General features: G+C 43.0%; 1 protein-coding gene across 2 annotated transcripts in view; it reads left to right on the top strand.

Annotated features, from left to right (window-relative positions):
- prkcz (protein kinase C, zeta) overlaps positions 1 to 17,265 on the top strand; it is a 79,636-nt gene extending 62,371 nt beyond the window's left edge. For both annotated transcript variants that reach the window (XM_084553425.1, XM_084553426.1), the window contains 2 exons: positions 8,322 to 8,437; positions 16,082 to 17,265. In XM_084553425.1, coding sequence (XP_084409551.1) covers positions 8,322 to 8,437; positions 16,082 to 16,169 — 204 coding nt within the window. In that variant the 3' untranslated portion in view covers positions 16,170 to 17,265. The remainder of the gene's footprint in view (positions 1 to 8,321; positions 8,438 to 16,081) is intronic.
- The last annotated feature ends 283 nt before the right edge of the window (positions 17,266 to 17,548 follow it).

Below are 17,548 nucleotides of genomic sequence, written 5' to 3'. Positions count from 1 at the left end.
TAAACAGTCTAAACTCAACTTTATTGATTTATGAGTGTCTCCAAAGTGAGAGAGTTGTGTGGCATAGTGGCAGTAATTTTATTAATTAGCCAACTAATGAATTAAAGCCAACACAGAGACCAATCAAGGATCAATTAGGAACGCTAACTGCAGACAGCGAGCCATTTGCAGCTGGCGCTTATTTCCACATAGAGTGTGGAATTTAGATCTGATCTCAAACAGTCACTCAGGACATATTTGGAGATGCATCTACTGAGGCAGATGAGCCATTTATTAGAATATAAACAAGCATTTGCATGTACTGTACTTTGTTAAAGTACATTTGTGAGACATCATGTAAAAGTTGCGTTACTTTAGATGTAGAAATGTAGAACGTTCTACTACTACAACTACCACCACACTACTTTTTGTACTATCACTACTTCTGCTATGATATATTATGACACAAAATACACAGAAGAATATATAAATGGAAATTATACACGGGTGGAATCTACAGTTATTCTATAAAAGCTCCCTTAGACATTAGTACAAGTCCTAATTCAAGATGAATTAAGGCCGTTTCTCTATCCTCATAGTTCCAGTGTCCCTCATGGGCCGATTCAGACGGGCGGCAGGTTGTGCAGCGGCGTTAAAGAGGAGGGAAACAATTGTCAGAGTGTGTTAATGAGCGCTGCCTCTCCGCCTGTGAAGTGCACACCAAAGGCAAACCTAGGGAGAGATATCAAAGCGGGAGAGAGATCCCGAGTCCAGCGACAAAGCTCCCGCGTAGTGCAGCAGGGAAAATAAGTTGACAAAGCCGGGAGAGGTGGAGAAGCGACGCTCTCTGCCCTCAAACCAGAAACCTGTCTCCAGACATGACAGGCCTGGTACTCCGCTGCCGTTGTTAGCACATATTAATATTCATCAGACGTTTCCTGGGGGAACCGCGGAGTTTTCTCTCTGAAGAGATGACACATTTGAATATCATTTACCTGCCAGCCTCCTTTATTCCCTCTCCAAATGCACTTCTTTACTGCCAGTGAACTGTCAGGTTGATGATCACTGAGAAGAAATTGATCCTTTGGAAGCAGGTAGGATTGGATTTCACTGCTGTTTTTTTTTTTTTATTGAGACAGAGTGCACATGTAGGCATGAAACAAGATAGTACATCCCCTGTACTGCATGGATCCAGTCTTAGATTTTTGTACCAGCATTAATCTCAGAAAGCCAGAGTATACATTTCAATTAGGACAAGCAAGATTATGTGTTCACAAACTGGTTGGTAGATGTTTCTTTTAGCCTGGTTTATCTCCTCTGCACTCACGTCCAATTAGTCTGCAGTGCAGTGCCCATGACTGGATTTTTGCAACACAAACTGGACTTTCCTACAAGGAAAAGTGCTCTGGAATGCCACTTGAGTCGGGGCAAATCGATCTACCCTGACTTCACTGAGATGCAGTAGCCTGACGTCATTGAAATGCACACCGTGAATGTTAAACCATAATTTACTAGACTATAAAATGCATTTATCTGTTTTTTTAGATATCATCATTTTACACAACATGACTTTTGCGTCAGGATATGTCGCTATAATCTCTCTGCATAAAGCTGTTAGATGAAGTGTAGCCAACACCAAAAGAGAGGGGGCTTGTTGAGCGTCTACTGTTAGCTTTCAGCACAGACAGAAGTATATTACCCATTGCTGGTGGAAAAACTTTGGGAGACGTCGATTTCCATCATTCTCAGTAACTTCAGAAACAAAACAAATATTATCTTATCGGCCATGTTTGTTGTTTATGTTCGACTTCGTCCTCCTGGAATGCTTCAAAGTGGCATCTAGTACACTCCAAGTGGGATAAATCCGACATCCCAGCTTTCTGGAATGCAGCAATACACTACACGTGGCTGCATCACGTTCCAGGTGTATCTGCCCCTACCTGTCCACGAGATGTGCAGCCGTCATTCAGGTCTCTTAACACACTAAGGGCCAAGCATGCAGATGCCATTTTCTACACACAGAATGGTATTCATGAAACAAATTCAAGATGTTTATTATCAAATGCACAAAGACCATACAGTGTAATTCTTACTTTGCAAGTCTCTCTTACTAACAACGCTATATATAAAAAAGAAGAAACATAAAACCAGTCAGATAGAGTAATGAGGAAGTGAGGCGATAGTTTGTGAGTCTAGTTGTCCTTGATTTCACACTCCTTGATGATGGTATGGGTTTTTCTGATGACCCTGGTTCTTAGTGAAACTTAATTTCACTTAGAAGAATCATTTAGAAGTAAAATGTGGAATTTACTGAAGTAACAAGAGCTTAAGAGTGAATATTAGTTCGGTTAGTTAGATGAGGACAGGTACAGGACCGATAAAAGAAGGTGGATAAACGGTCTTACCATGGCATGGAGGTTTTTACAATTCTAGACAAGATAAAATAAGTTGAAGCAGCAACAGTTTGATCTCAGAGAAATGGCATCAGTTAAAATGTAAGGCTAGAGCACTGCTGAAGGCCAAAGACAGAAAACTGAAAGCCTGTGGTTCTGTCTGCTTTTACAACCGAAAGTCAGTCTGACTGCACAATAGCATTTGGAATCCCAACTGGATGGCACTTGTGTTAATGAGCCCAACTTTGAATGAACCTGACGATGGTCAAGGCAAGCGTGCACCTTGACCGGCTAATTTGAAAACTTGACAGCACTATCAATGGTTGCAGAAAAATAGATCATTGGACGAAAGAAAGAAGAGGAGATTAAATGAATTGAGCAGAGGAAATAGGACAAATTCACCACAGAAGGACAGTAACAGAACATGAGAACAGATTCTAATTGAACTTTTGCAAAGGCTTCAATTCAAGGCGAAATGTTCCAAATTTTTCAGTTCTAGTTTCTTAAATGTGAGGATTTGTTTTGCGCTTTCCTGTCTTGAGAAAAAATCAATCAAACCCTGGCTACTTTGCCTATTGTGTCTTCAAAATTTTTGGAATTTTCTGAAACCGATCATCCTCTGGAGGGTTGCAGGGCTGGACCTATCCCAGCTGCCATTGGGCAAGAGGCGGGGGAACACCCTGGACAGGTCTCCAGTCTATCTCAGGGCTAACACAGAGAGACAGACAACCATTCACACTCACACAATTTAGAATCACCAGTGAACCTAACGAGTATGTCTGAACCCGGAGAGAACCCAAGCAGACACGGGGAGAACATGCAAACTCCCCAGTGGCCCCAGTCAGTCCATGGATTTGAACCTAGAACCTTCTTGCTGTGAGGCATCAGTGCTAACCACCACACCACTGTACCGCCCCTTCTTCAAACCAAACCAAACAAAAGGCAGAGAGTAGGACATCTAAACCTACACCTACTACCTAGACAGTGGATTCTTATGTGAGTGCAAAAAAGCTTTATTCAAGTGTTGTGATGATTGGCAGCTGGATTGCCTACTATAATGGGGACTGTAGTCTACATTGTAGTCTACACCGACCACAACCTGAGGCCTCCTATGATGTGGAACTAGGAAGAGATTTTCTAAAAAACTAAAAAGTCTAAAAAAAAAAGTCCGATTTATTTATCACTGTGGGATCCGACAATCTGTGCAAGAGGTAGTGAGATATTTAAAGCAAAATCTAACCAGCAGTGAAGCGAAGGCGCTTGCCCTTATATATATGATACTGATCTCCTAGTTCCTTGTGGAGATGTACTTGTGCAGTGGAGGACAGAAGAGAGAGAGAGAGAGAGAGAGAGAGAGAGAGAGAGAGAGAGAGAGAGAGAGAGCTGAAGCACCACTCAGTGTCTACTGTGTGTAGATGTACTGCAGTAATGTGTGCGTGATGCTCGTCTCCTCTGATGTCTCCAGAGTTTGTGTCCAGTCGCATTAACGCCGGCCTTAGATCAGACTGACAGTCACGTCATCCTGTCATGTCTTGAAAGCATGCCACTGGATTGTAGACACACACACACACACACACACACACACACACACACACACCAACACAGCAAATGTCCCTCAGGCCAAAGGGGCATATGAAAGAGATAAGAGTGTGTGTTGCTTTTTATTATGTTGTGGGGGCCGGAGTCATGCGGTATACTAAGGTTGTGTCCATGTTGCCATCATGGGGCCAAGAAAAATTACGTTGGTTAGTTATGATTAGGCATAGAAACTATTATTAAGCTCAACCGTAGAGGTGGTAAACAAAAAAGCATTTTGGATTTTCTCCTTTAAATGCTTATTTCCTGGTGGTGTGAATGGGATAGGCTCCGGCCCCTCTGCGACCCTTCACAGGACAAGCGGTTGATAGGAGGGGCCTCTGTGGATCATCCCACAGATACTTGATCAGTTTGGGATCTAGTGAACTTGGAGGCCAGGTCAACACCTTGTGCTGTTCTTCATGTTTTGTTCCTAAAGTGTTTTTGTGTGTGTGTCTGTGTCAGGCTGCATCCTGCTGGGGATGGCTGCTGCCATCAAGGAGTGTCATTGCTATGGGGTGGGGGGTGCCTGGTCTGGTCTGGTCTAGGTGCCAGGTTCTGGCAGAACACTGTATTGTCACAAGATGGTCAATGTCATTTACTTCTCCTGTTAGTGGTTTTAATGTTGTGGCTGATCGGTGTAAGCAGCTGTGAATAGATTTGTCTAGCTTCCTACCCATGTACTTGGCCAACACACTCACTGTCTTGGGTTTCTAGGACAAGGAGAAGAAAATTCAGCATAAGAGCAAACACATGCAGGGGGCGTACCATCAGGACAGGCAACCTTCTCTTGTCGGTGGTTGGTCGTTTTACTTCATAAATTGTTTATATAGCCTTTTGCAGTGGGTTTCCTGATGACCCTGATGAAGGCAACGAGCTGAAATGCGTCACTCTAATGAAGTTACAGGAGCTGCTGGAGTCTGTCAGCCTTTCTAGACCTGGGTTAGGGTTAGAGAATGCATTATATCAATGGAAAGTCCGTTCAAAGATAGAAACACAAGTTTGTGTGTGTGTGTGTTGGTGCACGTGCGCGTTGGGCCGATGCCGTCAGTGTGCTTCATTACCACCACACAGAGCTTCAGCTTGCCCAACAACACATCAGAGAGACCTGGGATAGCAGGGGGAGAGAGGGGAGGAATGTGAAAAGATAAAAAAGAATAAAAGAATTGTCAATGAGAAAGACAGACACGGGAGGAGAGGAGATCGACGGAGAAAGGATGTGAGGGGGTGAAACTGACAGGAGTGTAGGTAGGCGCGTAAAAATGCTGAAAAAGAAGAGAAAGACTGGGGGGAGAAGGTGGGGCTCAGTTTGGTGGAGAAGCGATAGGAAGAACAATGAGAGAGAGTGCGTGGTTTTGTGTTTGTTGTTTGTTTGAAGCCACTCACTGCGAGTGCTTTGAACCAATAGGAGCACCTCACCCAAATGAAACGTTATTAGCCCAGCACTGGAACAGGTTGTTTGTTGGCTCCGTTCAGAATGACACATAGCAGTACCGCAAACGTGAGCGACTGCTGTGGTTAGACGACTAAAACGACTTGTTCAGAGGAAGTTCCACGTCTACACATCAAAGGGAATGTGTACGTGACTGTTCCTACTATAGTAATGTAACATAACACATTTTTTTTACAGCATATTACAGTTTATTTCTTTCCCCCTGCAAACTAAAAATTGCACAGCTCCAATGAATACAGTGGTGTCCTCCAGGCTGTATACATTAAAGAGGAAATTTCCAGACACTTTGAGCTGGTGTGGAGAAAACAAATAGCGGCAATGCAAGAAAATAGCAGAGACGACACCCTCGTGTACGCATATTTTTTAAAGTCAACTGTTACGGGATGAAAGCTGAGTCGACACCGACTATTCTCTGATGACGTCACTAATATAAACACAGTATAAAGTAATGCTCTGCAACAATGAAATCTGTAATCTTGTTCTGAATACATATGCTGACAGCCCATGTGCTACGTACTGTGTGCAGATATGTATAGCCTGTATAAAAACAGGCAGCACCTCAGCACCATCAATAGCGTTTAATAATACTCCACAGTGTGTTAGATGGGATAGTGTAGCAAGTATTTCTCGAAAGTCTTCTCCATGTACTGCAGCTAAAGGTCTAATAACTTCATCAAATAGTTGCTGTGCAGCCTCCTTCTCTCTGTTACCACAGGAAGTTGATGACTGACTGCTAATGTTCCTCTGCTAGCGTTAGCGGATGCACTGCATTAGTACTTTAGTTGTATTTCAGGACTGACATGTCACGGTAGTATGAGCTTCATCTTTAGTGAAGTATTTCCACACGCTTGATGAACCGCTGCTAGTTTGCTGCAATGACCCACTGGGCTCCTCACCTGTCTTCTAGGAGGCGTCCATGTTGTTATTGTCACGTGATCAGTGACTAGCCGATGTGATGCTTAAAGCACCGTCTAGACAACTAGTCTGTAGAACCCCTACTGTGTAGACAAGATAGTCTGAAAACATCCCTTGAAATTTGAAGTGATATCCAGAGAGCAGCTACAAATTTATCAAACCATTAAGACTCTACACTAGGTACAAAACATGTTTGGAAGTTACTGTTTAATATCTTCTTTTTAATTTTAATCCTATTTGATACGCAAACAATAACACACAATGTTCCAACCCATGAGAGTTTGAAAAAAGAGTAAATAATCATCAGATTGATGTCATTTGTTGATTGTATATGTATTATTTAATTCACATTATATTATCAAAGTGACATGACCAAAACCCACATGAGGACAGCCCCAGGATCAGACAGATTGACGTCTATTTTAAGCCTTCACTAAGCCTGCTTTCACCCAGGTTTCTAAAAACTGAGGAAACAAATTAAGAAAAAAAACAACATGGAGCACAAACCCTTGTACTTGTTTTCTCTCTGTACCCATCTGAATTCACTGAGTTCCCAGAAACTGTTCAAATGTGCAGTGAGAGTAACTCACAGGACGAGGGACCCGTGTGAAACCATGGAAACAAAATTTCTCCTGTTTGAGTCACTCTGCCTTAAAATTCTCTCTTATCTCTAGTCTGTTGCTTTTTTTCCTCTCTTTTGTTCAGTTCTGTTTTCATTGCCATTGCAACAAGGTATATTCTTGACCTGAATACATATGCTGAGAACAGTGCTGCATACTGTGAGCTGCAGATATGTATAGCCTGTATAAAAACATGCAGCAACTCAGCACCATCAGTAGCATTTAATAGATAGTGTAGCCGGGTTAAAAACAGAAGCAGTGTTTCTCTGAAGTCTTCAAAGGTCTAATAACTTGGTGACAATGAAATTCACCAACAAATTGTTGATTTGCAGCCTCCAGTGAAGTCGTTACCTGGCTGCTGTCGAGAGCAGTCACAGAACACAACAGAATAATACCAAAATAATATGAATATTATAACATTTATGCTAAAATGTATAATAATCAGCCTGAATCTGCTGTTTCTTGCACAAACCAGTGGAGAATCCCTAGTGTATAGTGATCATTTATTTACCTGCAGAAATACCACAAGCCATAACATAATGTGCTGTCGTTACTAGTAAACTAGTTGCCATATTTTGTCGTCGTTGCTCCTCCAACAATTAGAGTTGTCACGTCCTACAGATACAGCCGCTCAGAATTGCCTCCCCCAGCTGGGAGCCCGCTGTGGTCCGGCTTCAATGACGCGCAAAGAAAATCAAATCACAAGTCCCACCTACCGCGAGTGAACAGAAAGAGAAAAGTGCTGAATGTGTCATAATCCGAGATCTGGAAAAGGCAAACAAATGAGACAGAAATCAAGCTGTCTAACAAAGGAGCTGAGCTACAGAGTTGCGACACAGATGGTATCCTCAAGGTGGGAGGAAGACTCCACCACTCATCCCTGGATGACTCATTCAAACACACAGTTGTCGTCCACAAAGACCATTATGTGATGACAGTTGTTATTAGCTCTCAACCACGAAAGGACAAAGGATAATATAGCGGAGGAGATTGCTCTACAGGCACCTGAGGAGAGGAGAGCGGAGGAGAAGAAAAAATGGGAGATGAGGAGAGCACAGCACATACAAAGACAACAATTCCCTACACTTTGGAAGCAATAGCTAGACTTGGAACATCATGCCTCACTAGCTAGAGAACAGAAACAGTTATGACTTCCTTTAGTCTCCTCACCTTCCTCATCATCTGTTCCCTGGTGAGTTCTGGTCAGTGGTGACCCGGGACACTGATAATCTGAGGACAAGATGAAAAGGTTTTGCTGGGATGGTTTGCGGCTATTTGACTGTGTCGTTCCTAGTGCTTCAGAGCTTCGGTTTCAGTTTTGAAACTCAACACTCTCTTAATGAGTAAATTTACCCAATGCATTCTGATGTATTTCTCTGTCCTCAGCTGGAGAAGAAGGAGATGACGGCGCCCTACAAACCTCAGATCACCGATGAGTACGGCCTCGAGAATTTTGACACGCAGTTTACTAATGAACCAGTGCAGCTAACGCCAGATGATGAGTAAGTACAGCCTATTACATGACATGTCACGTAGCCATCGCCGCAAAGCCCGAATGGCTGAAAACAAGGGCAACTGGACTCGTAGAGTTTCTTGAAGACGTTTCATCCAAGTGGCTTCTTCAGTCCTAAAAGACTGGTGAAGAGTTGGGGTTTAAATAGGAACAATCTGTGGGTGTTGCTCAACAGAAACTCACATGACTCGTGTCTGTTAACGTCCAGTTGTCTTTGTTTTCAGCTTTTTTCAGATATACTATGACCTCGTTGACTGACTATCTTCACAGACATACCTAAACTGAACCAGTGCTGACTGATAGACCACAGAAAGACCACTGGAGATACATTGCTATGTATTTCACTATTCATTATAAGATGTTGGGTTTAGCTCAGGGGTGTCAAACATACCGCCTGCAGGCCAAAACCTGGTCCAACAATCTGGCCCGCTGGATGAATTTGCAGTGTGCAAAACCGCGAAAGACGTGGTACACCCTGGACGGGTCGCTAGCCAATCGCAGGACAGCTCTTTTTGCTTTAGCTATAAAAGTAACTGCTGTTCCTAATCTGTCCACTAGAGGTTGCACTGTTTTCGCAATTGTTGCAGACGTAACACAACAAATGGCAGCAATAAGCCAAAATCGCACTTTCTTTAAGGCATTTCAGGTTGTTCATGAAGTGTTTGGTTTATTTAAATTCATCAACCTGTGCAAGATGCTGGATGCTTGAAACCATATGTCATATATCCTAGAGAGGATGTGTAGATTTTGATACCACCACCATGAGGAAGCAATGCCGGCATTCACAACCTCATTGCTACCTCCCTCATGTCAAGTCTCGAGGGACTTTATAACGATGAACAGCCTGCAGGAAGAAAAAGAATCCCTGACGTAGCTTCCCCCCTTGGGACATGCAATAGACGATACGTGGACAGTCAAGATAATAAAATTATAGGTTGCAAATATGTGAAGAATTCAGTCACAAAGATGATCCGGTCATGGCTGATAATTATCTATACCTCCTTTCACACTCGACTTTGGTTGAAGCAGAGTCTCTTCGACATAAAATGTGCCAGTCAAACCGGCTTTAATTAAAATTCCCACCACCGGCTCTGCGGAGTTGTGAGCTGCGCCATACATAGTGGCCTTATTAAACGCCCATCATGTTCTTCTTCTATGACAGATGTCTTAAGGCAGCTACCAGAGCTCTCCCTCAGTTTGAAGGTGTCGTACACCCCGGCTGCTCGGCAGACGTTGAACTTCAAAAACCGGTATCGGAGTGGGTGAGCCTCGCAGCCCATTAGAGGGCTGCAGCGAGAACGTTCTGAAGCTCTGCCTGTCTCATATGTGACGGGGTTTGATGATGGAAGTCCGTGACAGACTTTCAGGGGAGCCAGTTGCAGAAGATGTTGGAGCGCTGCCGTGGTGGGAGAAGGGAGATGAGTGGCAGAACAGGGTGGAGTGCCAGTTCAGTAGTGGAGATATCAGCTTGGCATCAAACACCATGGCACATCAAAAGACAACGCGCGCCTCCTCCCCGCGTCTCGCACTTTATCTCCACATCCCCACTTCTCTTCCCCCTTGTTACCAAGGAGAGGGGCTGACGTCGCCCACTCCCTCACGGAGGGGGTGATGCAAAAAGCTCCCCGGTCTCCACTCCTCTCCCACACATGATGGGCTTGGCACGAGAAGAAAGAGAATTTATGTGTAGGGAGAAGAGAAGGGTAAACCCTCCATGTTAGAGATTTACATTGCACTGTGAGGCTGGGGGGAGAGTGGGTTTAGGTTTCCAGTGCCAACTCCCTGTCTTAGAAAATGGATACCCCAGACAGTGCCTAGGAAAGCACACTTCTGTCTTATCTAGCCTCGGTCCTTGGGGGTTGAATACACTGTGGCTAGAACCACAGTCTGACTGGTGAACCTGTTTCTCATCCTCACACAGTAGATTCTGCATTTATGGAAAAATCATATTAAATTCTTTATTTCTTCCCCTAATTATCTTCTTTAAATTTGTCAGGCTGTTTCCTGGAGACGTTTAGTCTGGATGTATTGTCCCGACAGGGTGAGGACTTAAAATGATTTGATGATACGGTATTTCCTCAACAAACACGGGGATGAAATTTTTTCCTTAACAACCTAATATTTGCAAAGAAAACAAAATCTATCTGAAAAAGACATCTTATATTATGTACTATACACTATATCACTAAAATGATTTTTAGTGAATAATAATGAAACACTAATATTAAAAACTGAAAAACTGACAAATGACCTGCAGCACTGGTGGAATCGCATTCTGCAGCTACTGTCTTGTTTAGAAGCGCTAACCTGTTGTATTTTAAGTACTTTTACCTTCAGTAGTTTAGTGAACCATCAACCGTATTTTCGTGAACAAGCAAAGGCATTGTCTGCTGAATGAACTGCTGAGAAACTAGTGAATATGGTAATTGGAGTGCTAATGCTAATGATAAAGCTAATGCAAGGTGTGCACAACAAACATAGAAAGAGCCGTTCTGTTAGAACAGCCAAAAGATATTTCCCTAGACAAAGTAGGCAGCAACTCCAGCCCTCAAAATGTCACAGACCGCAGCTCAGTTAAGATACTTAAGAAGTATTTCGACCAAAAGTTAAACCATTACAGCACTTACTACATATTGATATATTGATAAGCAACACATTTACACATAAATACTGTTTTTATGCCTCCACGTCGACAATTACCATGGCCAGGTTGTCCGTCTGTCCTAATCTCATAAACACAATATCACAAGAACACCTTGAGCGAATGTCTTTAAGCTTGGTTATCAGCCCTGTCATAGATTTGTACTTTTTCTGCAGTATGCAGTAATGTTTACCTCTCACTAGCTGCACAGGTAGGCAAAGCAGCAGCAATCTCAGTGGCTTGGAAATATTTTGGGATTTGATTGATTGTAATCGTTGATTACATCTGTCCTGGGTAATGTGATCACAAGTGGCCAGCTTTACGTACATGTGTTCACACCCGGCATTTTAAAGCGTCTCCAAATCCGATCTCAGTTTCGCACTCTGCGTGCAAATAAACACAAACATCATCTGGGGTGCAGCAGAGTATTGTAACAGTGGCTGTCTCTAATGCATCACTGCCGCTGTTTCAGAACCAAGAACAGTCCTGTCTGACCTAGGCACACACGTTAAGTTATTAAATACTGATCTCAGCCTTGACGTTAGTTATTTTAGAGACTTCTAGACACACAGCTCCAATTATAACTCAAACCTTGGAAGCTTCTATAGGCGCCATAGTCTAATAAGTAATAAATAAATAATAATCTAATAAATAAGTAAATAAAAACAGCCATGATTGAGGAAATACTCAACTTAACTCCACACACATCAACATGACGGCATCAATAATTAACCACATGCTGATACATTATTTAATGACAGAATCACACTCACATACTCATATTAAATGTTTTGATTAGTTCATTTTTGATTTTATTTATTTATTATTTAGTTAGTTACCAGCTACAAAGAAAGAATATTTTCATTAATGATAACTTAAGGTTCTTTTTACTTTTCTGGTTGATTAGTGGTTGTGTGTTTTTTCCTGGCAACCATAGATCATCTCTCAAATGCGACCACAATGCATCCTGGGTGTGTTCACACCTGTGCTTTAAGCTTGTCACTTGTGATTGGGTTCCAGACAGATGTTGATGCGAGGTCTAAGCGGGGAATTTTGCTCTGCGAAACTGTCAAGATTAGGAGTAAACAATAGCTCCTTTAATAAAAAAACATACTTGTTAAAGCATCTTAAGAGCAACATCACTGAGTTCAAAAAGTTTACTAATGCTAGGGGGGAAGAAACCAGAAAAAAATACGATCTTTTAAAATAACAGAAGCTCTATACTCAGTATGGGCAAGTACCAAAAAACAAGTTCATGTTCATGCACCCCCTCACAAACACAGCCAGTTGTTTGTTGGAGTGTATAGCTAAACTGGATGTAACCCAACCAGGAATCACTGCAGATCTGCCCTGTGATGTCCCCCTTGATAATCTCTCAGCAATGATGGTTGTAAAACTGACTTCAAAGAGAACATTGTCAGGTCTCATGCCTACAAACTTGACTCCTGGAGCAGTGTGCAGCCTGATTATTTGCAATAAAAATCTAATAATGCGTTTGTATGGGCGTTGGCTGAGCCTAGGTACCAATGACTGATCTAGAAAGTTACCCCAAACTCTGGTTCTCTGGGCTCGTTTCTTCAACTCCTGACGTCACCTCACAACTCCCAAACTAAATTTACATTTGCGCTGCATCTACTCACCTATCAGTGTCAGTAACAATACAAATTGTCTCAAGGTGCTTCAAGATCTGTCCTGAAACCCCCTGAGCAAACACGAAGGCGACGGGGACAAGGAACAACTTCCTACGTACTTGGCCTACGCCAATGAGAGCCATTTATACTTGTTTGCTCATTGGTCTGGCTCTCTCTGTAACAACACCACCCACACGCTAGTTGGCGCCGTATTTTTTGTTTTGTCAGTCGGGTTAATTTTTGTTTCTACTTCCTGCGTCACTTTCAACAATGGAGACTTTTGCAAACGAGTCATACCGATGTTTGTATCACCGAACCTCCTCGGTTAACCTTTCCTCAATGTGTTCTATCTTGATCGATCCAAAGCAATCTATTTTGGAGATGGAGAAGCAAAACCCCGGAAAGGGGTCTTGGGGGAGGGTCTGGACTGTCGCTGTAGCTGCACCATCAAATTAACGCAGAAACATGAACCGCCTATTAGTCTCATTTTTAACAGAACAAGAGTTTTCCCTACATGGGTCACTGGATGAACACTGTACTTGTCTGTATGACCCTGTAACTGACATTAACTTTATTTCTTTTATTGCCAATATTGTGTTTTAAATCTTCAGTGATATTGTCATGGTCCTTTTGAGTATTTTCTTTGACCTTGCCAGTTTTCCTCGTGTTTCCTGTTTTTATTTTGTAAAGTTCTTCCCTGGCGTTTCTTGTCTTGTTTTACTTCCTGTGTTTTTCCCCCTCTTTGATTGTTGCATTGGTTTCTCCTTGTGTGCTCCACCCTCATTAGTTTCTCCTGTGTCTCGTTAGCCCCTCTGCCCATGTGTATATATAGCCCTGCCTTTGCCTTTGTTCTCTGTGATGTTTGTCTCGCCGTTCAGTTCATTGTGTTTCCTTGTTTTGGTCCTTACCTGTTTTTGGAGTAGTGTTTTTGGATTTGCATTCGGGTCCCCCCTCCCTTCCAACTGTTTGTGACAGATATATAGGTCTTCTTCCAGAACTGATATAAAATGTGCTTCCCAAAACCATTTCCAATGGATAGCTTTTACTTTAACATACCTTTTATATTTATTCTTTTTCTCTCATACTTTTATCTCTCCAACCCTCTACCTCTTCCTCGTTTTCTCTTCAATCTGTATCCGTTAATGTTTTTCCAAGTCTTAAAAGCACCATTTGCATTGTGTTGGCTGAAAACATTTTTCTGTTTTCATGAACTCCCAAACCTTCTGCCCTCTCTGTAGTGTGTCCTTATCTGCGGTCTTTCCTCAGGCCTCCCTGAAACTCCCAAACAGATCTCATTGTTAGTTGACCCGCTCCGTCAGTAGAGTACTTCACATGAGGTCAGATAGGAGGAAAAATATTGGCTTCATCCAACCTCCAGTCAGCAGACTCAAAGGAAGACACTAACATTTCATTCACTGGTCCCGGTGTTCGGTGTGGGTGGGATCTACAACCAGTTTGACACTGCCGGTGGCTCCCACCCACCTGGTGGAGCGGGGAGGTTCAGTGAACGCACTTATTGTTTTAATTTCAAAGCCCTCTGCTCGGTGTCTGCAGGGAGAAAGCAGCATCTCTTGCCTTTTTCCCAGCCAGGGGTCTCCTTTTTTGGGCTTTTGGCCTTCGTCTGACCATCACAGCACAAACAAAGGACTCACACACAGATGAATAAACAGCTTGTTGCTGCAGGAAAATAAGAAATGCAGCTAAGGGAGTACATTCTGAGGTCTATTTATGGGGTTTTGCTCCATTTACCTGAGATAATGCCTTTATTACAGAAAGGAGCATTCTCAGGAAACAGAAAAGCAGTGCAAGTTCCAGGATTCGTCTACAACAGGGATGCCCAATACGCCGTACTGCGCAGTTTATGCTTCTTCGTCAATTTGATGCTGTAGCTACAGCGACAGCCCAGACCCTATGCAGACCCTAACGTGTTCCTCCCCAGAAATGTGATGACCGCGAGAGTATTTCCGTCTGCTTCTCCATCTCCACAATTTTAAAATCGATTGTTTTGGATCAATAAAAATGGAACACATCGAGAAAAGGTTATCTGAGAAGATTCGGAGATACAAACAATTGCACGACTCGTCTTCAGTGAAAGTTTCAGTCGCCATTGTTGAAAGTGAAGCAGGAAGTAGAAACAAAAATTAACCTGTCTGGTGTTTGGGTGGCGTTTTTACAGAGCGAGCCAGACCGACGAGCGCACAAGTATAAATGGCTCGCACCGGCGTAGGCTACTTATGTAGATTACGGCGATCTACCAGTCGATCGCAAAGGTAGTGCAGGTAGATCGCGTGCCATTAAAAATGTTGTTTTTACTTTTTTTATTGCATATACGTGTCCTCAGTTCAGCAGCACACATCCACAGCCATACACATCACCAACAACAACTTAAGACTACCGCCTTTCTAAAAGGGGCGGTGCTGTTTTTGTAAAGGTGCAGTGCAACGATTTTTCTTTTTCATCTCACAAGCCAAAAAAGTGTGGCCACCCCTGGTCTGCAACCATGGGTTTTTGTTGACTTCACGTACTATGCTGCCATTTTGCAGGGTTGCAAACTTTAAGCTGCTGTTTAGTTCTTGGTCTCAGTGTCATGTTAAGGCTGCAGCTCTGACTGAAACAGTGTGAACCCTAGTGGACAAAGTAGGAATAGCAGTTACTTTTCTTGAAAAATTGCAGTTAACCCTTTATAGGGCACTCATTGAAACACTTGGAAATTCAAAATTTCCACCCTAGAGTGTTATTGAAGGGTATAATAGGACTTTTTTTTTTTTTTTTTCAAAATGTTTTATTTTTATGTAGAAAATTGAGGTCAATGAAGTTACCATGTATGATTCCTTGTCCTTAAGTGGTAAATATTAGACCTCACATTAGACAACATCCTAATAAAGCAGTTATGCTCAGCGTTCATGCAGAGGTGGACCTTGCAGACCACATTTAACCTGAGAACGTTGCTTTGATCTTCTCTGATTGGTTGGGTGAAACCACATACTTCTTAACCTCACTGAGAGGAACAGGGATGCAATTTAAAATGTGTGCTTATTACCATATATGGTTCCTCACCCAATAAAGGGTTAAAGTCTTTAATGTAATTTTTGCACTTTGCAAATTTATCCCGCGGGCCAGATTGGACCCTCCGGCGGGCCAGTTTTGGCCCTCAGGCCATATGTTTGACACCCCTGCCTTAAACCCGTAGCATGGTGGAATACATTTTGCATAAATGTTTATCTTTGTCTTCTTTTCAAGCCAAATGTGACGGTGACTGCTGAGGAGTGTAACGCTAACATTTGCTGCTAACAGCATTGTGCTCTGTTTTTGTTTTTTTTTCGTGATGTAACAACAACTCCTCTTTCCATCTCCCCCTCAGGGACGTCATCAAGAGGATAGACCAGTCAGAGTTTGAGGGATTTGAATACATCAACCCCCTGCTGTTAACGACAGAAGAGTCTGTATGAAGGAGGGAACCGGCTTCCTCCTCTGCCCACCTACTGTCTGTCCAAGCTGCCGTCTTAGGCGAGAAAACAGTCGGAAAACCCCGAAATGCAAAGAGGAGGGGGAGGAGCGAAGGACAACACTGAGGATTTCTGGATCTGTCAGAAAAGACAAACGAAAGAGAAGGAAGAGGAGGAGGAGGAGGAGGAGGTGAGAATTTCCTTCCTGGACGATTCCGGTTGTATTGTTGGGACGCCAGGCTCTTCTCTCTTGGTATCTGCGTTAAAAAAAAAACAAAAAAAAAAAACAGAGACACTGGACTACAAGAACACCCCTCCCCCCACCTCCTCCCGTCTTGTCTTTTTCTTTATCGTTTTCTTTTCCCCTCCTTCAGCTTCATTCCTTTTTCTCCTCAGAATGTCCTCCTCGTGTCAAAGCATGACCGGCTTTGTAATTTGAGAAAAAAAACTTTAAAAAAAAACAACAAAAAAACAAAAACAAAACGCGAAATGTTTCATTCTGTGCCTGCCATCATGAACACATTTCAACCTGTTTCACGTCTCTGGATGAATATGACAGTTCTACTGAAGAGCTTGAAATCATTTTACATGCACTTTTTTGTTTTTTTAAATTGTTAATTTCTTTTTTTTCTATCTTGTAGAGGGGGTCAGTACCTCACACAAAACAAGAATGTACAATGACAAAGGAAAAAAAAAATAATAAGTTATTGCGTTAGGTAGTGGATCCAGGTAGTAGGGGTGGGGGTGGGGGGTATTTAAAAAGTGCCTCAAAGAACAAATTAATTACCATTGTCTCTGATTGCACTTATCTCTTATTAGACATTTCTTCACTGATCAGCAGATGAACCTAAGGCCAGACTCCGGCCGCGTCCGTCCAAAAACCGCACGAGTGCAGGGGAATCAATATGTCTGCCTCGACCCTGACTCACACGGCCGAATCTGCTCACTTTTAATTAATCGATTCAAGTAATCACCGTAGAATAGATTAGTTACGACTGTCGTGTAGATTCACGAGAGCAGCGTCCGAAGCCAACGTCAGAAACGACGGCAGTGAGAGCCCGACAAGCTTTTAAATAGTGACGAGTGTGTGCTGCTTCTCCTGTGCCAAATTCTCACCAGGTGGTGCTGTGCAGCAGGCAGCGGCCCCCCCCCCCCCCCCCCCGCATTTCCAGATCTAGCATATAGGCGTGTGAAGTCCGTGGTTCACCGGTCGTAGTCGGGGCAGCTTCAGAAACGCGTGCTGTACGTGAGGCCGAGAGGCGGAGCATCCCATCGGCTTCAGCTTCCACGGTGTGTGTGTGTGTGCGTGGATTCTTCCGCACCGTCTGGCCGTTGCAGGACACTCTCCAGTTGCTCAAAAATACCATGTTGACCCGTTGCAC

This window comes from Chelon labrosus, assembly GCF_963514085.1.
Source record: "Chelon labrosus genome assembly, chromosome: 10".
In the NCBI taxonomy this organism is placed as follows: Eukaryota; Metazoa; Chordata; class Actinopteri; order Mugiliformes; family Mugilidae; genus Chelon; species Chelon labrosus.
Note: the sequence above shows the minus strand (reverse complement) of the source record. Positions and strands in the feature narration are given on the sequence as shown.